This window comes from Strix uralensis, chromosome 32 (assembly GCF_047716275.1).
Source record: "Strix uralensis isolate ZFMK-TIS-50842 chromosome 32, bStrUra1, whole genome shotgun sequence".
NCBI classification, from domain to species: domain Eukaryota; kingdom Metazoa; phylum Chordata; class Aves; order Strigiformes; family Strigidae; genus Strix; species Strix uralensis.
Window position 1 is genome coordinate 2,422,607 of NC_134003.1, and position 17,289 is coordinate 2,439,895.

Sequence of the window (17,289 nt, forward strand, 5' to 3'; positions counted from 1 at the left end):
GCCGGGCTCCCTCACACGGGCCGCCGCGGCGCCCCCCCCCCGCCCCGCGCGCGCGCCTGCGCCGCCGCCTCCACGCGCATGCGCCGCCCCGCCCGGCCCCGCCGCGCCTGCGCCGCGCCCCGCCCCCTCGCGCCTGCGCCAGGCCGCCGCCGCGCAAGATGGCGGCCGGGAGGGGGGCGCTGGGCCTGCTTAGAACTCAAGACGCTTGGGCTTTTGAAAAAAACCTCGCAGTTTGTGGCGTAAATAAAAAAACTCCCAGTATATGGCGCAAATAAAAAAACTCCCGGTTTATGGCGCCTGCTGCCACCGCCAGACCCCCCGCTTCCCTCAAAGCCCCCCCTGTCAGCAGGTGTCGTTCCCTCCCCCCACCCTTCAGCAAAACGCCGTCACCCCCCCACCTCCCTTTACCCCGAAAACAAGCATAACGGTGATTTGTTTTAAAAAATATGTCTTTAATCGGTGTGCTGAGGAAGAGCAAGGGGAGGAAGGGGCTGTCCGAGATCCGGCGGGGGGGTTGTGGGGCGAGGAGGGGGGCAGCGGCGGCCCCCTCCCCTCAGTCTGTGGACTCCAGCACGGACTCGCTGAGGGCCAGGTCCCAGTAGTGCTCCGCCGCGTGCTTCTTAAAGTGCTCCCGGGCCATGTTCTCCGTGGGGCACTGCTTAAATTTCATTTCACCGAAGCTGCGGTCCTTCGCTGTGCCCTGGGAGGAGAAAGCAGATGGTTTATGACCCCATCTCTAGGGGGAAAAAGTCCCAGGAAACGCTGCTCCCAGTGACTTGGGGAAAACAAATATTTTTATTTTTCCAGGCTGAGGCGTGACTAGAGGGAGCGCTGCAAAAGCGCCGTGTGGGGAAGACGCTCCCAGCGCTGCTACAGCTCAAGAAATGTTACGGAAAGAGTCAGAGCAGCAGGTTCGTGCGCGAGCCAAAGCCTCAGAACGTCATTTCTCCCCCAGCCGGGGCTCGCTTCCCTCCAGCCTGAGCCCCCCCCCCAGTCTTGAATTACGCCCACAACTCACCTCCCAAACCAGAGAGCATTTGTTTGTTTTCTTAACAGACTCCTCGTCGGACTCATCATCATCTGAAAGAAAAAAAACAACCACCAATAAAAGCCAATTTTAGTGCTGAAGGCAGAGGAAGAGCGGGGAGCTCCACCGCCATTTCACACACACCCCCCCCCTGCACGCAGTTTTACACTTACCCTCTCCCTTTGTGTTCGATGTTTGCTCGTCCCATTTTATTCGATGAAGCATAAGACGTTTGAATTTCTTCTGTGCTTTCGGGCCTGGGGAAGAACCGAGACTCAAAGTTCACAAAAAGTCCTTTAACCTTCAGTTTTTAGGAAGTTCTAAAAAGCAGCGGAAGTCAAACAACACCCAGAAACACTTCCCAGCAGACCAGGCCGATCCAGCGCTAATATCCCCGGGGTGGCCCAGCCTTTCCCACATCCTTCGGCGTGGTACTCAGCTCTCAGCCACCTCGGGATTTCCTGCTGCCAAACAGGCTCTTCAACACCTCACAAAAATGACTTAGAAGAGCACAAGGCGTGAGGAACCGTGCCAGACTGAGCGCTGAGGCTCTCCTCGCTCCAAGCATCCGCTCAGAGCATCAAGGATTCAAACCAAGTGCTTTTCCCTTCGACAGCGCTGGGTTTTCTAACTGGATTACAGTGCACTCTGCAGTCAGCGCTAACCCCGTTAGAGCCGTAATTAAGGGAGTTTCAAACAGCCTCCTTCCTTCCTTGCCCTTCCCTAACCCTCAGCCAACCGTTTTCACAGTAATTTTTGCTCGAGGGAAGCTTTTGAATGCTACGCTGTGACCAGAAGCCCGCCTCAGAAGTCCTCACCTCCTTCTACGACGACCACGTTGACATCTTTGTGTAAAACCACCACGCCTGTTAAGTACAGCTGGCCAGCGTTCGCCTCGATTTTGAATTTTTTTGCTGGATTGCTCAAGTTTCTGACCCTTAGGATAAAAAAAAAAAAAACAAACGTTTGCGGAAAACCAGAAATATTATCACCAGACATAAGAGCTCCCTGCTCTGGGTCCAGCGTTTCCTCCTCCAGCTCCTCAGGGGCTTCACCCACACCTCGAAATGACGCCTGTTTGTTACTGGACTGCTCAGAGAGGCTGTGTCTGTCCCATTCTCATTTGATTTTGCTCTTGGAAATGTCTTCATTTCTGGACATCAACATACCAGGTCAGCTCTGACAGCTGGGAAATGGCTCTCCCCATCGTTCAGCTCAAACGTTCCAACCTTGTCCCGTGGTTTTAGTGCTCGGCTGTAACAGGATGAGTTAAGGGACGTGGTTTTTGGGACAGTGGAATTGCTACAGGCCGGGATTCTTTAATGCTTGATGGAAACCTGAGGAGCGGGTGCACAGTCCTGCTACTGAAGGCTGCTCCTCTCTATCAGCACGTTTCTATAGGGCCTTTGTCAGGTGTATTTAGCAAGAGGCCTACGGTGAACCACCACAAAGAGCAGCCAGCCCGGCCCTCACCTGTACACAGCTATGTGAACTCCCTGCGAAACGTCTTCTTTCAGCTTTTTAACCTTCTTCGCTTTTCGCTGTTCTGCCGTGAGCTTTCTCGCAGCGTTTGCTTCTTCATGAGCTCTGGATGCAAAAAGAGAGACGCAGCAATAAGCAAAACGCAGCCTGTGGTGTTACCTGTTACGGCATCGGAACGGCTCCTTCTCTTCCTAAACACAGAATATGTTCCACACATCCCAAAGCAGCTGCAACTCCTGCCCAGATTTCTGCCTGAACTAAAAGCACGTGGGCTTTTTTTAATCCAGTCACCAGTCCAATTCATCCTCGGTCTCTTCCCTGGAAGCACTAATTAGTAACAACCGCAATGACGATCATCATCATGCTAAGAAACTCGTTTAATACAGGGCACGAGGCCACTCTCCAGTGGCAAGAGATCACCCCAAGACCCCGCTCCCCCCACGGGCCTTGGGAGGGGGGGGGGGGTGTCATTCAAGGCAGCTGAAATAGGCTACAAGACCAACAGGCAGAAAAATCACACTGCTTCTGCTTCCCTGCATCGGTTCAAGGATTCTGTTGTGTACAAACACAGCACCAGTGCTAAATCCATCTAAAAATTACAAAAGAAAAAAAACAAACAAAAAATAAAAGGTACAACGTGCCACCTACTTCTGTCTCTTCGCCATCTGCGCTCTAACGTGAGCTTCGACTTTTGTGGGGTCCTGAACAGCTTCTGTCCCCAGTACTCGCATCAAGTTTGAAATTCTTACTGCAAGGGAAACGGGAGAGGAGCTGTGAGAGGCTCCTGCCAGACACCGGTTTGCCAGTAAAGCACGGGAACACCAGGCTGGCTCGCAGGCTCGTAAACCGACTGTACGGGGAGGTACCAACTCACACCGACACACAGATCCCTGCGCTCCCGTGGAGGCTGTGCCGTGGCCTTCCCAGCCACGTCCACGTGTGGCCCGCGCCGCTGGTGTGATGGCTACGAGCCCGCGTTAGCCCGGAGCTCTGCCGGCAGCTGCCCGCCCTGGAGCTGTCATTTACCTTTGGGCTCTGGCGGTGGCATCAGGCCCAGCCTGACTTTCTCCTGCAGTTCCTTCTGGGCTTCTCTCCGAGTCTGTCGCCGTAATTTCTTCTGCTCTTTCTTAGTTAAATAAACACCCAGGGTCACTGGTGTGTCGCTGTCCACTGGGAAGAGAAACGAGGCAAAAAACCCATAAATCTGCTTTTGAAGAAGAGAAAATACCGCCTGCAACCGCTACACCTGTACCACGCTGTTACAGCCACACTTGATCGACAAACCCGACCTCCGCGGCGCTGCAGGCACCAAACACGGAACCAGGAAAACGCGTTTTGGCTATTTTTTGATTTTACTGAAAAGTAAAAATACTCCGTGGTTATTTTAATGTCCTTTCTTCAGGGCAAGAAGGTCAAAACCGACCTGCCGGAGGTAAGGAGCTCGTGCCTGCACCGCCACCCCAGCGAGTGCCGAGCAGGCCGTCGGCAGGTAAGCACTACGCATTTTAGATCAAGTTTTAAAAAACAGGGAGGGACTCTCCCTCCCAATTTCAGCTGTCTTCACAGAGCTTTCAGCCTTATCTTTGCACAATTTCCTCTCACATGGACAAGACACACTGGGCTGCAGTGCCACAAGTGGTTCACCCCACCAAGCAACAGCCGCTCAGAGTATTTTGTCTCAAGTTTAAACAGTAAATTTGACCAAAACTGGGGCAGTACCTGGTGGGTTGAGCTGCGCCGGGTGCTCCACAAGGTTTGTGATCCCAAAGTACTCGTCTCTCTTTGAAGACGTTCCACCTTTTCTAGAAAGGAGAGAGTTGGGCGTCATTGCAAACCTCCCAGCCCGAATTCCTGCGTTCCCTTAAACACAAGCCATGGAAAAAAATTAAATATATAAACACACTTCCCTTGGGCCAGCCATGGTGGGGGTGTGACACACACAAAGCCCGACCCAAAGCACAGATCAGAGCTCGATGTGCTGGAGGAGACACGCAGTGACGCAGTATTAACGTGCAGGTGTCTCCCCCAGTGGAATATCCACCCACAGTCCATGGTTAGGAGGAAGGCTTCCCACAACTCTACCGTCAGACTTGTACACACCCTTGAAAAAACACCCAACACACCAACTCTGGGCTGAAAAAATCCCTCTAACTTCACGGCAGCCATTTTCTCGGTCGCGGGGGGAACACTGCCTCCAACGAGGGAGAAAGGCAGCTGCCCGCCACCAGCTCCAAGAGAGACTTTGGGAGCAAACCTAGTGCCCCCCTGGGTGTGGGAGACGAGGGAGGTGGAATTTAATTTACCCAAGTGCTCAACAGACCAGCGCGTTACCCCCGGGAAGCTCCCCGTGTTTCCTCCTGCAGCACAACGATCAAAACCGGGCAAGTGAACTACTTACAAGTCAAGGCCGTTGGGGATGATGTAGGAGTCCCACCACTCTATCTCTGGGATCTCCCCCTCTTTCAGCTCCTTCTTTGGGGTAATCAGAGCCAATTTGGTGGAAGTGTGTATCCCCGTCTTCCTGGCGGCCTGCGAGATCTCTGCCTGCAGTTTTTCTAGTTGAGCCTGAGAACGGGGAGAAGAAAATGGCACATAAAGGTCATTCCAAAATAGCACAACCTTCAGGAAAAGCACAATACGTATGCACCTGCTGATTTATTGATGGGTTTTGTTTTAAACAATCGGAAGCAGACCACAGAAGAAACCAGACCGCACGTGACGGCGGAGTGCTTTTGCCGAAGCTCACAAACTTGCCAAAAATCTGGTCTTGTTACTGAGCCTTCTAGGAGCACGGAACGATCCCAGAGGAATGTCTCCCTAGGCATCCTACCCCCGGACTTTTCTGTCTAATGAAGCTCTTCTCTCCCCTTCTCCCCAGGAACTCAGGCATTTCACCAAGATTCCTTTAAATCTCCACCTCTAGGGTGATCATTTCTGCGGAAAGAACACTCAGCCAAAAAATGATCTATTCTCTTTGGAAATTTTCAAACTTTTGTCAAAAAAAAAAATAGATTTTTGTCTTTTCATCAAGTGAAGACAGCTGTAAGAAAACACTTTCCACACACACGTTCTAATTCGAACGCCTGCCTTTCCAACGAGAACAGTGTTGACAGAAAAGTTTCAGGTGACTTTACTGAAAAGCTTCTTCCTCAAAGCCAACACAGCATCCCTTCACATCCCAGGAGAGGAGAATCAGCTCCCATCCCGAACCGAACCCTCACTTCTGTGCTGTCAGTTAGCATGGCAAGACCTCAAATACCTTCGTTCGCAACCTCTGGGCAATTTTCTCAAATTTGCCTTTTTCATGGAACTTAAAGGTGCGTTTCTGACGCTGGGCTGGGGTTATGGAGACCCGGGGGTCAAAGTAAGTGTTCGACTCCATATCTTCCGAGGGCTTTTCTTTAAGCTGCTGTTTGAACTGCTCCCTCTTCACAGCTCTGATGTTTGCTTTTAGGGTTGGCATGCGGTGAGTCAACTCAATCTCTTTACCAGTCGCATCAACAGTTCGGCCTTGCTCATCCAAGATCAGTGGCGTAGGCTTTGTCTGATCCTTCAGCTCCACTTTCCTGGTGGCAAGACAAGATAACGCTGCATTAAAATGTGAGTACAGCAACAACTGACACGCTGGAGAGGTGGGACGTGCCAACCTCACGGAGCTCAACAAGGCCAAGGGCAAGGTCCTGCCCACGGGTCGGGGCAATCCCCAGCACAAACCCAGGCTGGGTGAGGAGTGGCTGGAGAGCAGCCCCGAGGAGAAGGACTTGGGGGGGCTGGGGGGTGGAAAACTGCCTGTGAGCCAGCAACGGGCGCTGGCAGCCCAGAAAGCCACCCGTGTGCTGGGCTGCACCCAGAGCAGTGTGGGCAGCAGGGCGAGGGGGGGATTCTCCCCCTCTGCTCCGCTCTGTGAGACCCCCCTGCAGTGCTGGGTCCAGCTCTGGGGGCACCAACAGCAGAAGGACACGGACCTGCTCGAGCGGGGCCAGAGGAGGCCACGAAGATGCTCGGGGGGCTGGAGCACCCCCCTGTGAGGACGGGCTGAGAGAGTTGGGGGGTTCAGCTGGAGAAGAGAAGGCTCCGGGGAGACCTTAGAGCGGCCTCCCAGGACTGAAAGGGGCTACAGGAAAGGGGGGAGGGACTCTTGATCAGCGGGGAGGGATAGGACGAGGGGGAACGGGTTTAAACTGAGAGAGGGGAGATTTAGGTGAGATCGAAGGCAGAAATTCTTCCCTGGGAGGGGGGTGAGGCCCTGGCACAGGCTGCCCAGAGAAGCTGTGGCTGCCCCCTCCCTGGAAGGGTTCAAGGCCAGGTTGGACGGGGCTTTGGGCAACCTGGGCTAGTGGAAGGTGGCCCTGCCCGGGGCAGGGGGGTGGGACTGGATGGGCTGTAAGGTCCCTCCCAACCCAAACCAGTCCGCGGTTCTAACTCAAAGGAAACATGAGCCTTCTTTCCATGGTAAGCACCAAACCAGCCCACGATTTGTGAAAAGCCTCCTCATAAGTTTAAGTCTCATCTGTGCTGCCAGAAGGGACTCAAATCCCACGTGCACAAGATGGGAGAGTCTCACCCAAGGAAGGAGCATCCTCCATTTCACCATTTTATAATAAAATTTACTCCTTCAGCAGCCATTAAGGCCACTGCTAGGGAACCAGCAGTGCTGGAGAAGCCTCTGCTCAGCCCCTCCGTCGGCATTACACCCATCAGGACTAGTTGCCCAGCGGCAGGTACTCACGGCGGTGCGATGCCCATGGCGTGCAGGTTGGCCAGCCCCACCATGTTGGCGTTGCCGATGAGCCCCGGTTTCAAGGCCAGCTGAGCCTGGATTCGGGCCTGCAGCTCCGCCGCTTTCCTGGCCTTCTCAATGGCATCGTTCATGAACGTCGCTGCCTGGGAGGGCTGGATCGTGTTGCCGATGGGGAGACGCTCCGATTGGGATGAAGAAGAAATTTTGGGCTGTTGACAAAGAAGGGAGGTTTGTTACGTGCCTGTTTCAGCACACGGAAGTCAACATGTCATAGCAGAAACGGGGATCACGGGATCTGGCTGCTGCCTCTGGTAGGTACCTGCGGTGTTGGAGGACTGATGAAACTCAGCTGCTTTTTCCTCTCTTCAATCTGCCGGGTGGCTGCCTCCATCATCTGTTTGATCTGCGGGGAGAGAATCAGACAGTGAATTTTCCTTCCTTCTGTCAGGGGAGAAGGGGTCCTCAGCACCCTTTTACAGCTGCAAACACACGCAAACCAGCTTAGTGAGAACAGAGTATCAAACTGCTCTAATTAACAACCTCCAGCTGTAGAGCAGGAATCTAACAGCGCAGACACTCTACCAAGACCATTTACTCCAAGAGAACATCCAAACTTTCCTCAATCGAAGGCTTCGCGTCATCGTTAGCCGAACGCGAAGGGAGCGCGGGCAGCGATTGCGGCAAACAAAGGACAGTTGCCATTTGCTTGCTCAGCTTGTGGTATGAATTAAGATAAACACTAAACCACGCTGGGATTCAAGATCTCAGGCATGGGCAGAGCTCACGTAACAGCCTAGTTAAACTGACCTGGAGCTTGGTCAGCATCCCAGGGCTCTCTGAGGGCGGGCCCGGAATGACCTCGGGTTCATCCTCAACCTCCTCGAATCGCGGTATGCGCCGCTTCTTGACGCCGGAAGATTCCTTGGATACCTCAGAGTCATCACCAAATACATCCTAACGTAAAAGAGAAGGAGAAAACTGCGGTTAAAAACAAAGAGTTCTCCTCAGGGCCAGCATTTTGAGATGAGAAACCACCAGGTGGCTCAGATCCTCACTCCGCTGTGCTTCGGAGCTTCCAGGGCAGCGCTCGCAGGCTGATCTAGGAAGCCTGTGCCCTGCTCCCCCACCAGAGGAGCATCACTGATGATCCATCCAAGGGCGTGAAGGACATGAGACACGACAGGGACGTGCCTGTGTAAAAGCCACCATCATTTAAACTGCAACAGGGGAGGTTCAGACTGGACATGAGGAAAAAATTTTTCCCAGAAAGAGTGGTCAGAATAGGCTGCCCAGGGAGGGGGTGGAGTCCCCACCCCTGGGTGTGTTTAAGGGCCGTTTGGATGAGCTGTGGGGGGATGTGGGGTAGGGGAGAGCTTTGTAGAGTCGGGCTGAGGGTTGGACTCGCTGATCCCGAGGGTCTTTTCCAACCTGAATGATTCTGTCATTGTTCTCTCAGATGGTCAAAGGTTTTCTGGCACCGAGGAGATTTAAGGTCTCGCTCAGCTACCCAGAGAGATGGAAAAAGCTTCCCCACGAGCTGACCTGCCTCAGGGTAAAATTGTTTCTGTGTCTTCCACCAACTTCAGAGGGTGAAGGAAGCTGTGCTGTCTGACCACGGCCTCCCCAAAAGGACCCAGGGCAGGTCGGGACACCCACAGCATTCCCTCACGCTCCCACCCAGCCGACTCCAGCTTGGATCCAAAGACGCTGAGCTCCAAACCGAGCAGCCCCGGTGAATCCCAGCTCAGCGAGCGGGCGAAGCAACTACCACGCCGATGGGACCAAACCAAAGGCTGTTCAAGCTCTGTTCTACACGGAGCTCTGCTCAAGCACGGCCCAGCTCATGAGACTGCAGCCACGGATTTCATCTAGTCAGTGCCTGGTTTGTGTGAGGTAAACTGGATCTGTCCGTGCAACCGTGTTACTGTAGTGTGCGCGTCAAGGTGTTATTTGAAAAGAAAATATACACACCGGTTGTAAGCGTTAGTTGCAATCCCTTCTTCACTATAACGGTTCATATTCTACAAGGACACTTCCTCATCCAGACACAGGTACTTCTTGGAAAACCTACAAGTTCAAGAGAAAGGACTTGCCCATAGTATAAAGTGTGTAAACCATTACGTTTTAGTTCCTGAAACTTCCCAAGCAACGACCTACCCCACAAGAGTTAACCAAGGAGAGAGAAGGCAGCGTGCTGAAGACAGCTAACACGACCAGTGAGTAGCATTCCGAATTAATCCACTGCTTGTTGCTACAAGATCTAAGCGTGCGAGTACAAACTTAACTCTAAAACCTGCACTGGGGTGTGTGTGTGGGGGGGAAGTCAGTCTGCAAGTATGACCACGATCTGACAACCTGCCTAGAGCAGCTCGTGTTACAGCAGGGTCAGGACACATCTAGACCTTGATGGAGGAGCTCCAAGAAAGATGATTCTGGAGAGAGGGGTCGATGATTTGGCAGGCGGGACACGCCTGTCCCCACGCCAGGAGCCAAGAGGATAGATCTGCTCTGCCACTTCCCAGCTGCTTTCGGGTTAGTGGGGAAGCCGAGAACACCGGCAGCTGTCTGAAGTCGTGCGAGACACCCCAGCGGACGCTTCGGTGGAGAAGGATCATCTGGTCCACAGCCAGCCCCGTCCCTGCTCCGCTCTGCCAGCGCGAGAGCCCCTCTGCCACAGGCTGCCGCTCCCTCCCCTCCCGCTGTCCTGCAGCGCACTGGCCACGGCCACGAGGAAGAGGAGAGGCCAAGCCACAAGGAAAACGGGCACGATCTGAGCTCAACTTGCGAAGAAAAGCAGAATCCAGCGCTTGAGCTGCGCCACGGGGCCGGCAAGAGTCGCCGCGCCAGGCTGCAGCCTGCAACCCCGCCACCACGAAGCGCCAAGCAGCGACGGGATGGACGACGTCGCCGGCTCTCCGCCACCTCCCCAAGAGGTTCAAAAGCAAGAGGGGAGCAGCTGGGATCCACAGCCTGGCCAAAACCTCACTTTCGAACGGCAGCTGTGCCAGCCCAACACCCAAATTAAAGCAGAAGAAAATACTTGAAAGATGCTTATTGGCACCAAGAAAGCTGCGGAAGACTTGAGGTCATTTTAAGCTACCGCCGCTCTCAGGGGGCGGCAACGTGTCAACCCAAACCTCTCCAGATCAGTAAACCAGGCTGCACCGCTGCTCCTCGGGCTGTACCAGCTCTGCGGGACAGAAGCTGCTTTACCACTTTGTTAACGGGTGACCCGGACTCGGAGGAGACTCTTTCTGGCAGCAGTTAAAGCCTCAGGCAGACAGTGGGAGAAAAAGCAACTTTCTAACAGAAATTAGAGAGTGGAGGCAGCTGTCTCCCAACACACCTGAAGAGATCCAAATCCTGAACAGGATTGTTCTAGTTAACCGAGGTTAAGTGATGATTAAAAATAGAGAAACACAGATTGCCATAAAATAGGAACCTCAGAAAAAGTGAAAGGAAACTTACTTTGTAAGCGGGGAGCAGGATGGAGAGTAGCCCCTTTTAAACTCGGTATGCGAGTGATGGAAAAAATGCAATTCCAGAAGATGGCGAGGGAAGTCTTCAAGAGAAGAAAGGAGGTGAAAACAGGTTTGGATGCGTGAGACTTCCACCATCCCAGACAAGCGTTAGATGGGAGAAACACCAGAGAGCTATTAAATCCCTGCTGTCATTAACCTTCTGCTACGGCAGGGGTTGTCAAAAAAAATCACCCTCTGTTGATTCCGGATGGAAGAAGAGAATGAAAACCCATCAGATCACCCACCAGATAGTCCCACTCGCTGGCTGACGGGGAGAACCGGCCGGCAGAGTGAAACGGGGCAAATCCGGGCAAGGAAGAACAAGGGGAAGTTGCTGGGAGCTGGGAGCACCTACCCCAGGCTCCCAGTGCAAACCCAGCCCTGCCAAGGCTGGTTAAAAAGGACGAAAGGAAACCAAGAGACAGAGCCCTGTGGAGTTACTCAGCTGCACAAGCCTAGCAGAGATGGTGAAAGAAATCAAAAGCCCAAGTTTCCACCAAGGAGAGCACAGCGCTACCTCATCCGAAGGTAAAGAGAACCGAAAGGTAAAGGCTCACACACTTCATCATGGAGAAGGGTCTTTTCTCTTGAACTTTAAGCATTACGAGATGTACCTCTCTGGAAGAGGAAAGTGTGGCAGAGTAACCAGTGCTGCCTCCACGGCCACCAAACCACAGGAAAAAAAAAAAAAGGCAATCAATAATCAATAATCACCTTCAGCTCTCGCTTCCGGTTCCGGTCGCTGTTGGATTTGGAGTGCCTGGAGCTTCGTCCTTCCTCCACCGCCTCAAAGAGCTTGTCCACAAAGCGCAGGGTGGAATCGTCAAGAAAAGGTTTGAGGTGGTCTGGAAAATTCAGAATTCATTGTTTAGGATGAGGAGGAGAACGGAGAATTTGCAGAGACTTCTGCGAAGCTGTAAAACTCTTAAAGGTGGATTCCAGCCCACTAATGCAGCGGGGCCTGTGGCCTGGGCTCCGGAAGCCTCCGGGATCTGCGGATCCTGTTGTCAGGAGCTTTAAACTCTGAAGGATTAAGGGAGTCCAGGCCTCGACTAGAAAAAAAATTAGGGCTCTAACGGCTAAAAAAAAAGTAAAGCCACAGCTTAAATTATCATTTTTAATTCCTTTAGAAAAAGAGGCCTTCAATTAATTTTTACTTCCTCAGTTTTTGTGACATATTCCAAGGCTTCTGACCGTGTCTCACCTGTCTATGTGGATTTGCACGTACTCACCTCTGCCTCATCGAGGCTCAGTCAGCATCACCCCTGGGGGTTCACCTGCACGTCCACTCGAGAGCTACCAGGTTTGGGAGGGGGTTTCTTTATAAAACTAGCTCAACCCAAACCAGATCTCACACCTGCAAGGATGGCATCCGCCCCCCAGGCGCTGCCAGCCACCACCGGCAACGAAACCACGGCCTGCCACGCAGCTCACCGCCACCAGCAGTAAACCAGCCTTCCGGGATTAGAGGGAACAAGTTTAAATGTGATTTGAGGCTATTTCCAGGCTCTTTGAGGATTTTTGCGCCCCTATTTTCCCCATCAAGGGGTCTGACCACCTTTGCAAACAGCGGCAGGGTCAGGGTTGGAGCCCGCGGGACGTACCGGCCGCTTTCTTTTTGTCCATCCCCTTCCCGACGCAGTTGAGCGCTGCCGTCACCACGGTGGGCTCCGAGAAGCCCAGGACTCGCTTCACCGTCTTCTCGATCCATGGTTTCAGCTCGTCCAATTCCCTTTTGGAGAGCGACATCTTTGCCAGGAGCTGAAGCGAATTATTTTCCTCGTACCTGTAAAGAAGAGATGAGAAAACCACAGACTAGTAAAATAAAGTATCAGATAATCATTGCTTCGCTTTTCTCCTTCGTGAAAAAGCTTACAAGCGGTGAAAGCTCTCGGAGATGAATTTTGCTCCCGTATTTTTAAAACACAAGCTAAAATTAAACGAGGTACCCGTGGAGGAAGGGCCTCAGCAGCGAGGAGCCCGCGACCTGAGCGGACAAGCCGCAGCATCAGGCCCTGCGAAGGGGAATCGTGCTCTGCAGGGAAAGCCCTGAAATTCCTGCAGCCACCTGCCTTCCCTGACGGACGACGGAAGGACAGACGGCAAGCACCGCGCTGGTCCCGGATCAGGCTGCGCTTTCACACAGGGATCAGCCACAAACAGGACAAAAATGTTTGGTGTCGGGGCGTCCCTTCAGGCCTCTCTGAACTTCCCTCCATCGCGCCTCAAGACCCACAAGCCTGCGCTCGACGGTTTCCGAAGAGCGACCGCAAAGCTGCCTCGCACACCGCGAGCTAAAGAACCCTTCAAACGGGCACAGAAAAACCTCACACGCACCCTCTCACCCTTCGTCAGCCTCTTTCCCGTGAGGTTCAGGGACTACTTGGAACACGTTCTGCTTCACTGATACTTAAAAGCTCAGCGTTTGCCCGGCTGCCTCCGCGTTCGCTGCTTAAACCAGCGGCCGACGTTGGTGAACCCAAAATTACAGATTTTTCCGGGCAAAAAATTTCTGGCCGTGAATCGTCAGCAGATCTCACACTCTCAGTCCCAGTCTGCAGATGCAATAACGTTTAATTACGCGCCCAGGCCCTAATCTGATTTGGAAACCAAGTCTCCTTTATCTGGAAACAGGAGAAAATCTTCTTAAGGAAATTATGTTTGACCTCGGCGTTTCTTCCCCACATAAAAAGGCCTGCAGAGCCCTGACGTTAACGTGGGTCTGTTTTAACAGAAATCCGATCAAATAGGGTTATCGCTCCTGAAACCAAGAATTAAGAGCCTGGGCGTTAGTTTTAAGGAAATATTTCTCAATTTAGGGGCTGCAAACAGCAGCCAAGAGACGTAAATCGACAGGTTTAAAGCCCCAACGAGGGGGCTCACGCTCCCTCCAGAGAGCTCGTCCCTCTCTGCAGCCAAAAACCTGAAAATCTCCACGGCCGTTTACTTTTTACAGCAGGTTTCTCAGAGATATGTTCAAAAGTAGCATCAAATACAGCCCAAAAGAAAATTATTATAAAATTTCACCTGTAAGTTCTGATTTTTTAGGACATAACGCTTCAGGACAAAGCCAGAGGTTCAAGACAAGTGGAAATAATTAATTACCACACACCGGACCGCGGGGGCTCGTGGGGTGGCAACGGAGAACCCGGTGGGGAAATAAAACCTGTGGCAGATTTTTTTTTTTTTTCTTTACGTATATATATATATAGGCACTGACCGTCTTCACAACGTCACTTCCCAGAACAGTGAGAACCTGAAGGCGATGCTCCTGCGGCCCTGTCAGTCAGACAAACTGCTTCCTTCAGGGATTAAAAATGAAGAGAAAAAAAAAAAAAAAAAAGAGTTCAACTTTTTTGTTGTTTTATAATAAAAAGACTAAACCTCGTAATTCCCGTGGAGGCTCCGGCCGCGAGCAGAGGCCGGTGTCATACACTTAAGGACGTGGCTCCACACGCCCGGTCGCCACCGAACCGCTCCAACTCGCCGCTGGGGACCCAGCCGGTCCCCGCCGAGGCTGGTCGCCTCCCGCACGGCCCCGGTTTCCCACCGCTACCGGAGGCGTGAGCTCCGGTTCTGCCCTCGCAGGCCGCCCCCCCCGCCCCCCCCACTCCTCCTCCTCCTCCTCCTCCTCCTCCCCCTCCCTCGACGTTTTCCGGCCTCCGGCAAGGCCCGCGGTTCCGGAGCTGCCAACAGGGCCCCGGCCCGGGGGAGGCGGCACCAGCGCGGAGGTACCGCGGCGAACGGCTCCGCGCTGCCTGGACCCGGCACCCGGGGCCGCCTCAGCCGCGGCCTCCCCGGCGCTCCCCGCCCCTCAGGCGCATCCCCTCCCGCCCGCCGCTGCCCTCAGGGGCGGCCCCTCCCGTCCCTCACCGGAGCGCGCGGGGCGGGGCGCGGCCCCCGCAGGCCCCGGCCCGGTCGGCGGCAGCGGCGGCCCTGACGGCGACGGCACGTCGGGGCGGAAGCGGAAACGGCCGCGCGGCGCCTGCGCGCCCGCTCGCGCAGAGGATGCCGGGAAGGAGGAGGGCGGGGCTTAGAGAGCAGGGTCTGGAGCGCCCGTAAACCCCACCCTCGTCACGTGACTACAGAAAAAACCACGCCCCCTTTCCCCGCCAGCGCGGGAACCGCCGCCTCATCCCGCGGGCAGCGAGGCCAATCCCCGTCACCGGCCGGAATTACATCAACCTCCATTAAAACGCGATTAAGGGGAGGGGCCTTTATTCGAGGGGGGTGCTCAGCTCCCCGCTAGCAGCCCAGCCAGGGGTCCTGCCGGTTGGCCCGTGACAGGAAGCTGATCTTCCGCCCCATCTCGGCGTTGTAGACCCGCCGACACGCCTCGTAGGCCAAGCGCTGCCGCCGCCGACACGGCTTCTCGTAGTACCGGCGCCGCCGCACCACCTCCACCAGCCCGTCCTGCGTCAGGATCCTGCGGGGGGGACAGGCCGGGTGAGATGGGCTGCGCCTCCCCCCCTCCCCTGCCCCCTAAGGAGTCCCTCCCCTTTCTGCAAATGAGCTGAGAATGGATCGAAACTCAGGGGATTTAGTTTGCCTTCCGGCCAGGTTCTGTGGTGATTTGGTTGATTCATTCATTTTAATTTAATTAAATCGGGGTCTAAGGGGGTGTCGGGGCACAGAGCTGGTGGGAAAAGCCCCACGTGACCCTCCTGTCACTGCATGTGCCTCAGACACCTCAAGTGTAGAGAAGAGCCCCAGAAATCACAGACTGGTTTGGGTTGGGAGGGACCTTACAGCCCATCCGGTCCCACCCCCTGCCCCGGGCAGGGCCACCTTCCACTAGCCCAGGTTGCCCAAAGCCCCGTCCAACCTGGCCTTGAACCCTTCCAGGGAGGGGGCAGCCACAGCTTCTCTGGGCAGCCTGTGCCAGGGCCTCACCCCCCTCCCAGGGAAGAATTTCTGCCTTCGATCTCACCTAAATCTCCCTCTCTCAGTTTAAACCCATTCCCCCTCATCCTATCCCTCCCCCCTGATCAAGAGTCCCTCCCCCCTTTCCTGTAGCCCCTTTCAGTCCTGGGAGGCCGCTCTAAGGTCTCCCCGGAGCCTTCTCTCCTCCAGCTGAACCCCCCAACTCTCTCAGCCCGTCCTCACAGGGGGGTGCTCCAGCCCCCCGAGCATCTTCGTGGCCTCCTCTGGCCCCGCTCGAGCAGGTCCGTGTCCTTCTGCTGTTGGTGCCCCCAGAGCTGGACCCAGCACTGCAGGGGGGTCTCACAGAGCGGAGCAGAGGGGGAGAATCCCCCCCTCGCCCTGCTGCCCACACTGCTCTGGGTGCAGCCCAGCACACGGGTGGCTTTCTGGGCTGCCAGCGCCCGTTGCTGGCTCACAGGCAGTTTTCCACCCACCAGCCCCCCCAAGTCCTTCTCCTTGGGGCTGCTCTCCAGCCACTCCTCTCCCAGCCTGGGTTTGTGCTGGGGATCGCCCCGACCCGTGGGCAGGACCTTGCCCTTGGCCTTGTTGAGCTCCGTGAGGTTGGCACGTCCCACCTCTCCAGCCTGCCCAGGCCCCGGGGATGGGATGTTAAACCCCGCTCTCACGGTTTAACATCTCTCTCAAACTCATCACCAGTCCCAACCGTGACCCCTGAGGATGTCACTTGTCACCGCTCTCCACTGGCACATCAAGCCACTGACCGCAGCTCCCCGGGTGTGACCCCCCGGCCAATTCCCTCCCCCCTGAGCGCTCCCTCCCCCCGATCCGCCTCTCCCCACCTTAGAGACTGGGATGTGGTGGGGGACAGCGGCAGATGCCGCAGCCCCGAACCCCATTCACCGCTCAAACGGATTGAGAACCCCCAATGATCGCACCACGGGGGGATTTTAGGAGGGGGCCCCCAGACAAGAACTAATTACACTGGGTTTAATTAACGTCATCGTTGTGTCCGCCAGTCCTGAAGCTTAACGGGACCTTCCCAAACCCACCCCGGCGCGGTCACCGCCTCTTGGCCAAGCTCCGGAGCCTTAGAGAGGCCCCAGCGACCCCCCTGGGGTGCCCCCAGCCCCCCCCCGGGGTCCCCCCAGCCCCTCCCCAGCCCCTCACCTATTGAGAGCGCCATAGGCCGCCTCCACGTTGCCGTTCTGGACCATGACGGTGCGGCCCAGGAACCGGAGGTGGTTCGCCATGGCGGCCGCCGCTCTGCTAGGGGACGGGGACGGCGGGTGGGCCGGGGCCCCGCGCCCCCGGTGGGACCGGCTCCTCCCACCCCCCCACCCGGGAAACACGGCAGGACCCGCCCCCCCCCGGGCCTTCCCCCGTCACGGCCGGACCCGGCCGGGCGCTCCCCCGCCCCCGCAGACCCCCCCGGTCCCGTTCCGAGTCCCCGTCCCCGTCCCGGTGTCGCACCGGTCACGATCGCAACGGGACGTCCTGGAAGAGCCGCGGCCGCTCCACGCAGCGCCCCGGAACCGGAAGTCGGTGGCGGCAGCGCGCGGGGGGGGCGGGGCTTAGCGTGGAGGGGGGGCGGGGTCACGGGGGGCAAAGGGCGAGGCTGGGATTTGGGGTACGGG

General features: G+C 55.5%; 2 protein-coding genes across 5 annotated transcripts; both read right to left on the bottom strand.

Annotated features, from left to right (window-relative positions):
* Positions 1 to 431: 431 nt before the first annotated feature.
* Positions 432 to 14,771, bottom strand: PRPF3 (pre-mRNA processing factor 3). Of its 3 annotated transcripts, XM_074853168.1 has the most exons (17): positions 14,645 to 14,771; positions 13,992 to 14,073; positions 12,376 to 12,557; positions 11,486 to 11,616; positions 8,058 to 8,204; positions 7,570 to 7,653; positions 7,239 to 7,459; positions 5,769 to 6,075; positions 4,908 to 5,074; positions 4,229 to 4,311; positions 3,536 to 3,679; positions 3,158 to 3,257; positions 2,501 to 2,614; positions 1,846 to 1,964; positions 1,201 to 1,284; positions 1,019 to 1,080; positions 432 to 700 (listed from the first exon to the last, which is right to left on the bottom strand). In XM_074853168.1, the coding sequence occupies exons 3-17, from the start codon at positions 12,518 to 12,520 to the stop codon at positions 554 to 556; spliced, it is 2,055 nt and encodes a 684-aa protein (XP_074709269.1). In that variant the 5' UTR covers positions 12,521 to 12,557; positions 13,992 to 14,073; positions 14,645 to 14,771; the 3' UTR covers positions 432 to 553. The 3 variants fall into 3 exon arrangements, with proteins under 3 accessions (XP_074709269.1, XP_074709270.1, XP_074709271.1); XM_074853169.1 differs by lacking the exons at positions 13,992 to 14,073; positions 14,645 to 14,771 and adding an exon at positions 13,109 to 13,492; XM_074853170.1 differs by lacking the exons at positions 12,376 to 12,557; positions 13,992 to 14,073; positions 14,645 to 14,771 and adding an exon at positions 9,222 to 9,317 and having other exon boundaries at positions 11,486 to 11,617.
* Positions 14,772 to 14,972: 201 nt separating this feature from the next.
* On the bottom strand, positions 14,973 to 17,209 carry MRPS21 (mitochondrial ribosomal protein S21). Of its 2 annotated transcripts, none has more exons than XM_074853069.1 (3): positions 17,126 to 17,209; positions 16,823 to 16,921; positions 14,973 to 15,197 (listed from the first exon to the last, which is right to left on the bottom strand). In XM_074853069.1, exons 2-3 carry the CDS (start codon positions 16,903 to 16,905, stop codon positions 15,017 to 15,019), a joined length of 264 nt encoding a protein of 87 aa, XP_074709170.1. In that variant the 5' UTR covers positions 16,906 to 16,921; positions 17,126 to 17,209; the 3' UTR covers positions 14,973 to 15,016. The 2 variants fall into 2 exon arrangements, with proteins under 2 accessions (XP_074709170.1, XP_074709169.1); XM_074853068.1 differs by having other exon boundaries at positions 16,823 to 16,918; positions 17,126 to 17,199.
* Positions 17,210 to 17,289: the final 80 nt, after the last annotated feature.